This window comes from Numida meleagris, chromosome 1 (assembly GCF_002078875.1).
Source record: "Numida meleagris isolate 19003 breed g44 Domestic line chromosome 1, NumMel1.0, whole genome shotgun sequence".
In the NCBI taxonomy this organism is placed as follows: domain Eukaryota; kingdom Metazoa; phylum Chordata; class Aves; order Galliformes; family Numididae; genus Numida; species Numida meleagris.
In genome coordinates this window covers 20,036,446-20,043,674 of record NC_034409.1, presented here as the reverse complement: position 1 = coordinate 20,043,674, position 7,229 = coordinate 20,036,446, and the positions used below count along the sequence as shown (strand labels likewise).

At 46.5% G+C, this 7,229-nt stretch overlaps 1 protein-coding gene across 1 annotated transcript; it reads right to left on the bottom strand.

Annotated features, from left to right (window-relative positions):
* On the bottom strand, positions 2,462 to 7,223 carry LOC110392708. Its single transcript, XM_021385008.1, has 3 exons — positions 3,783 to 7,223; positions 3,219 to 3,453; positions 2,462 to 3,116 (listed from the first exon to the last, which is right to left on the bottom strand). The coding sequence occupies exons 1-3, from the start codon at positions 4,452 to 4,454 to the stop codon at positions 3,112 to 3,114; spliced, it is 912 nt and encodes a 303-aa protein (XP_021240683.1). The 5' UTR covers positions 4,455 to 7,223; the 3' UTR covers positions 2,462 to 3,111.

Below are 7,229 nucleotides of genomic sequence, written 5' to 3'. Positions count from 1 at the left end.
ACCATCCCTGAATGTGTTTAAAAACTGTTTGGATGTGATGCTCAGGGACATGATTTAGTGGTGGGTTGTTAGAGCAGTATGGTTAGGTTGCGGCTGGACTTGATGATCTTGAATGTCCTTTCCAACCTGAGCAATTCTATGACTCTATGATCCATATCTAAAAAGCGTGCCTGGGGGCTCACCCACAGGGGTTCAGAGTTTTTCACGTCCTCAGCAAGTCATTTTACACCTCAGCTCCTAAATGCAGGGCTTGATTTCGTAGAGGCAGCATGGAAATAGCCTGTCATTTTTTTCTTCTTCAATAATAGCAGCCTTTACAATGGGGAGAGAAAGCAAGGGTGTAGTTCAAAGCAGTGGAGAAACAGTTACACAATAGCTATATGTTTTTAATAGCTTTTTTGCAACCAGTTTTCCCCTTAGAAGTTTTGGCAGTTGACAGGGCTGCTTTTTTTCTTTTTCTTTCTTTCTTTCTTTTGTTTTTGCATTACTATCAGTTTTTCTTTAGCTCCTTAATATAATCATAAATATCTTCCTCTCTTGCAGTGTTGGACATCCATGGCAGTCATGTTCAGTCATGTTCCTCTTCATTGTTTCTTTCTCTGCTGCTCTCCATTCACATTTTTTGCAAAATCTGGAATCTCTTCCTATCTCTATGTTTCTATTCATTGATTTTTTTATCTGCAAAACCCTGGCCAGCTGACCACCTTTATATTGCCCTGTTGTCAGTTCACTCTGGAAGACATGGTTCTATGTATGTCTCCAGATATCAAAAATCATAACAAACCTTAATCTGCCAGTTCCTTTGGTGTGTCCTTTTACCTGTCCAGTTTCTTACCTATGCCCTACCCAGGTTACAGTGATGAACCTTACAACCATGAGTGTCTGAATATCTCAGAGTATTTCAGGACCATCAAGATTTTCTGTTAGTGCTCTAAGATGGCTGTGTAATAGAGTTCCTGGAAGTCATTTAACTACATTTATGTGGCAGTGTGCTGTGCCTCAACTAATAAAACTAACTGAAAGGCAGGAGAGATCAGTTTGACCTCAACACTGCTGATTCAAGGTGAGACATCCTTCTTTTAAGTTTCTATGAGTTAATGATGAGCAGAAAACTGTACTATATATCCTGACTCAATTCCTTTGGCTAGTTTTCAGGCTGCTTGCTTCTGTGGTGCATCAAGACCCTCACAGATCTTTCTAGAGGTACATGTCAAGCTCTGTAAATATCTGTTGCAAATTACCTTTCTTTGTAAGCTTAACAGTGATCAGACTTAATCTTCTGCTTCCACTGGTAGAAGAATATTCAACAAACAGCCAGTGGGAAAGTTCTGTGAGCTTCCTTCCACAAGGAAGAGCTGCAATATGGCTTCCCAGTCTGTCCATGTCTACTGCAGTCAAATCCAGTCAACATTTTCCTTCTACTTGACTTCATGTCCTTCAGTTGTTACTGCAAAACCATCTTATTACATTACTTTCCAATTTTGTTTGCTAGTTCTCATTCCTGGTTGCTGCTCTATTGCATTCTCCATCTGGCCTCCATATGAAAATCAGCTCACAAGCTCTCGTACTGGATACTTTGGGATTTAGTCCTTTGTGGAGAGCCCAACGCCTGACAAAGACCAGGTGCAAATCAAGAATGCTTGCTTTCACAGCTAAAGCCTGTATTTGTTCCTCACCAATGAGGAAAGCTAACAATCGTCTAACTTTTTTTTCCTGTGAGCAGAGTTCCTGGAGTTCAGAGTGAGAGCGTTATTCCCCTTTCTACTTTTGTCTAGAAATGAAAATGGAGATCTGTTCTTGTATGAATTAAGTTATTAATCAGTTTTGCTCTTTCTCTCTTGTCTTCCTGTTTTGTCCATCTGCGGAGCTAGAAACTTTTCTTTCCATGTAAAATCTTGTAGATATTTTCCTGTGTCCTGTGAGGTGGAATGTCTCTGAGGAGGCAGCACTTTCACTTGCAGCCAGCTGGATCTAACTTTGCAGAGACAAACACCAATGGGACACTGAAGTAAGTGTGTTCCAGTTGCAACAAAATTCTTACGAGGAACTTAGAAATGATAGAGGGGTAACTATCTGGAAACTGGCTCTTAAGAGGCATTAAGAAAGAACCCACAATTTTGGGGGAATGCAAACATCCTTGATATATATATATTTTAACCTATTTAAGAAAAAAAATTGGAGTCCCTATGATGAAACTTTGTAATTACAGTTTACTTCAGGGTTCTGATCATTTGCATTACATTAATTTTAGTTTTCTCCAAGGCTTTCATTTGTAGCAAACCAACTTTCTCCATCTGAGACAAAGCTTGAACACGGCTTTGGCTCTAGAGTATTAACTCCCCCCCCCCTTCATGGGGCAGACCTCCGTCTGCCACGCTTAAACAAATGGGCGGTCCCTGCTGTGTGTCCTCCTCTGTTTATATGCGCTCTTTCTTACGGTTCTAGCTCTCTGAGCATGCAGATGGCATCTTCTACTAAATTCCGAGCCTCACTTGGCTGGCTTCAGTCATCTACAAGTGACGACCATCATTTCGGAAGGGCCTGTCAGAGAAGGTAGAACACTGGATAGTTTGTCTGAATGTGCAGCTAACGTGCACTGCATCGGGAGTCAGGAAGCGGCTACTGGGGGAGGACAATTAAATCAGGCCGGGTTTGGCATAAAATCTTGTGGCACGCTTCCAGGTTTTCCTAGGAGAGCAAGCAACGTCTTCTTTTACGATGGTGGCACAACCTTGTAAGTGGTAAAATTGCTTCCTCAGCAATTAATTTGTACTCCTACGTAACTTCTTGGATGTGTACAATTCCTTCTGAACTTCCACGAGTGAAAACCAAAACACACGCACTAGCAATATATCTTTTAATTTTTATTGAAACATGCAAAAAAGAGAATTACTGAAACATAGAAAAAAGAGAAAAACAAACACTTGAAACTAGTGGGACAGTCTCCGCCGGCCGTTGTGCAGGCTGGGCCAGTGTCCGTAGCCCCCTGCAGCAAGGTGATGATCAAGGAGCTCTTGGCAGCCAGGCGGTAGAAGACTGTAGTCACTGGAGATGCCTTCACCCCAGGAAGCTTTGGTGGGCGGAGGCATGTCCTGCTCCAGCAGCTGGCAGTCATCCTGAAAAGAACGGACTGTCAGATGGACGAAAATGCTTCCGTGAAGTTATGATTCCCGCACTTTGATCCACCTGCCCCTTTTGCTGCTGGGAGCCCTACTCACTTGCCCTGCTTTCCTGTTGTCCACCCACGGAATCCACAGCGGAGCTGGAGCTGGAGCGGGGTGGGGAGCAACTCCTCTTCCTTGCTCCTTGTGCCTTCTTCCCTGACTGCTGGCGGTTGAGCTCCGCGTGGGATTCGAGGGTCGTCAGGCACCTCTGCAATAAGTCCAGCTGGGCCTGCAGCCGGTCGAGCTGCTCGTCTGTTCCCGGGGGACCTGAGGCCATTTGTCGCGTTCCCTGGAAGTGAGCAGAGCATGAGCACAGTTAAAGGGAAGCAGGCTCGTTTTGCAGAGAAGGGTCCTGCAGGGCTCGGCTTCCTCTGGAGGTGGTCCAGCCTCACAGGACTGCTCGGGGCAGCACATGGGGCTCCCAGCACCCCCAGCAGACCCCGTGTTGCACGGGGGCTCCCAGTGAGCGTCAGCCCTGTGGCTGAGCAAGTCCCTTGGGAGAGGTAATGGACTTTCTGGGATCTGCTTTCCTTGGAAGCTTTCGCGGACGAGGTCTCTGTGGTTCCCCGCTCCCTGCCAGCAGCTCCCCTTCCTGTGCGATGCATCTCAGTCACTCACCTGTTCCCGAGGTCTTTGTACTTTTCCCCAGAGGCTGTGGGCAACCCGCAGCAGGCAGAGAGCGCAGACATCTATCAGGGCACCCATAAGGAGCCCGGTATACCCCCCTTGCTCCATGTAGTCGCAGAGGAGGCCCAGGAGGTAGGGCAAGCTGAAGGCCGCCTGCTCGGTGCGCAGGGGCTGCCGCTTTGGGCCCTCTGGACCGTCAGCTCTGCTGAGCCTGTGCCAGATGCACCTGGGGCAGGAGGGAAGGCTAAGGCAGCTGGGCCAGTTGGAGGTCTGGCGCTCGGTGTCAGCAGGCTGCTTCTCCTCAGGGAGGACCGTCTTGCTGTCCCTTTCGCGGATCCGGATGGGGAGCGCTGAAAGGCCAAGCCAGAAGGGCGACTCAGGGGCCTTCTGCTCCGCGTCCTGGGGCTGCTGCTTCAGGCCCTCTGTTGCAGCAGCCCTGCTGACCCTTTGCCAGATCCAGCTGGGGCAGGAGGGGAGGCCAAGCCAGCTGGGCCAGTTGGAGGTCTGGCGCTCGGTGTCAGCAAGCAGCGGCTCCTCAGGAGGGACCAGCTCTTCCTCCCTGTCCTCGTCCCAGTCACCATTGCTGGAACGGCCAGGGCGCCTTCCAGTGAATGGAGACATGGACAGAAGCAGGAAGACGAGGAGGGCCTGGCTGAACTTCATCCTGTTCTCTCTCAACGAACAATCGCAACACACAAAGTGGCGGTCAATCAGAGCAGAGCTCGCAGAGCTCCAGCACTAACCACCAGGAGAGATCGACTGCCCGTCGTGTCTGCACTGGGAGGGGCTGCCAACGTGACTATACACAGTGATGCGTGCCCTGCTCTTGTGATGTCACAAAACCTATCCTGGTAAAACATACCCCGTATAACATACTGTAAAATATACAGCAACTGTTTAATATATAGCATCCTAAAATAGCGAATAAAACCGACTACTTGATGTTGCTCACACATACAAGAAAAACAAACCATCTACGGGAAAAAAAATCTGATTTTCCTAGTCAGAACACTAAAACCAGCTTCTATCAGCTTATGTTAACTCAAGCAGTTCATGCAGTCCTATGTTTGGGCACCACGCTTTACTGGGAAGACAAAAGTCACTTCTGATGCTAGCAATTTGCAGTAGTAAGGTATCAGCCCGGTCTCTTCGCTTCGGTCACCGCTCAGGATGAACAAAGCAGTCAGGTTACCCCATCTCTAAGTCTGCTTATTCTACCTGCTGAAACTTTGCAATGCTTTGAGGTTGTAGTTTCAAGCTTCTTGACCACCACAAACGGAATTGCCCGTGAATGTCTTGCTTTGATGGCTCAGACTCCAAGTTAAGTAAAATACTTGCACGACCGAGCTAGAGAACTAACCCCATGTCCAAATACTCGTGTTAATCAAAGCCCCGGAGGAAGCCTCAAAGCACGGTAACAGATTCAGTCTGCTTCTTGGCTTGATATAAAACGGGGAGCTGTACTGTCATAACTCTACGGCTTCTCACGTAAGGTGTAGCTCACCCGCACTCCAGTCAGACTCTTCTGAACTGCATCAGTTCCGCATGTGTTCTCCATTGACTCAGTCCTGCTCCTACTGAGAAACTGTCCCTCAACATCACCATACATGTGTGTTTTATGTTTCTAACAAGGATTCTGCTTCAGAATTTTCATTTTGGAATAACACTCCCGGAATATTCTAACTGAACCTCATACACTGTCCTTTGCCGAGAAGACTCAGGATTTTGCGTTCTGGATTGCATGCTGCTTTTCTTCCACAGAATGAACGTCGCTGTATGGTTCAAAGCCTGCATTCTGACCATAGTTCAATACATAATTTTATTTACATTCTTCAGAGTTAGCATGTGCTTTTATTGCCTCTGACTGCACATCTCTCTGAAAGGAACTAAACTCAGTGGATGAAGTACTAGCCCAAGTAAACTCCCTCCAACAACCATCACTTTCTCTGAATGTCTCTGATTTCGTAGTCGAATTTGTTTTTCTAGATTACGGCTCTGAGTTTGATCAAACGCAAAAGCTGTTATATTTGAAGGGAGAAAAAGGTTGTCTTGAATTGACAAAGTGCATGTTCTAGAACTGTTGTGCTTGAAACTATGAGAGTAAGACAAACGGTTAGAAAATGATGCTTGAAGTACATTAAGTTGAGAAGTGAACCGTGACCAATCCTGAATAAGTGTGTGTGACTGCAGAAGGCCCTCACTTCTTTAAAGGCTCTGAGCTGCAGTCATTTTCTCTAGCTTTACCCTTGCTGGAGTTCTTGCTCCATAACGTATCGAATGTGCATTCTATCTCTCTATCTGCAAAGCTCTTCACGTTCTCATTCTCGGTTTTGAAAACAGAACGCAATTTGTCTGGGAGGGAGTTTTATGCCCTAGAAGAAAAAAAAAAAAAAAAGAAAAGAAAAAAAAAAGAAAAAAAGGAACAGTTTGGAATTCCTGTAATTACCATCTCCTGCTCTAGAACACAAACACAACAGATATCACACAAACCAGATCTGTACGCATGCTGCAACTTCCACCGCTTTCTATTATAGAATTCGAACAGCTCTCATGCCACGTTTTAAGACGGAAAAAGGTCAGTAAAGCCATTGTTCTGATGAAACCGGGATAAGAAAAGAATCAACTGCCTGGCAGGCAGACCTGGCTTAGCAGGTCTGAGGCACAAAGCCATCCTGATTCAGCCTCAACCACTGCATCACCCTGCTGCCCAAATCATCCACTAAGAGCTAGCTTACTTAAACTAGAACAAACTAGAAATCTACTTAAAAGCTGTATGACTTAAGCACTGTAACGATCACTAATCGCATCGATGAGCTTGAGCTTAGAGAGTACAAGCTAGAAACAGCATAAAAATACTAAAAGAAATTAACCTTTTCCCTACAGTTACAGAAATCAGTTTATTTCTTCATACAGAAGTGTATGCAGTTCTAGAAGGCCCCCCAAAACAGTCTTAAATTTAATGTAATGCGATACAGGTCAAACTGCACCAACCACCGCTGAACACGCTCCAGAGAGAATTAAATACCTCCGTCTGCCACGCTTAAACAAATGGGCGGTCCCTGCTGTGTGTCCTCCTCTGTTTATATGCGCTCTTTCTTACGGTTCTAGCTCTCTGAGCATGCAGATCGAGAGCTGCATGCCCTCACCGTGCCTTCCTGAGATCCCGTTCGTGCTGCGGCATCACGAGCAGTCCTCATCCTCAGAAGCACCTACCGCCTGAGACAGACCGCACGTCACGCGGGTTTCTTCACAGCACCAACCCGCGCTTCTTTACGAGGAACACATGCACTTGAGACTTAAAACAACCGAGAATTCGTGTCAGCAACCTCTCCCACTGGTTAACTGTGCCGGCTTCTATCAGCTGAAGATCTGTTTGTGTCCTCGATTGATTTTCTTTAGGAAAGGTTTCAGTCTCCCGCAGTGGGCCTGGGAAAGAAC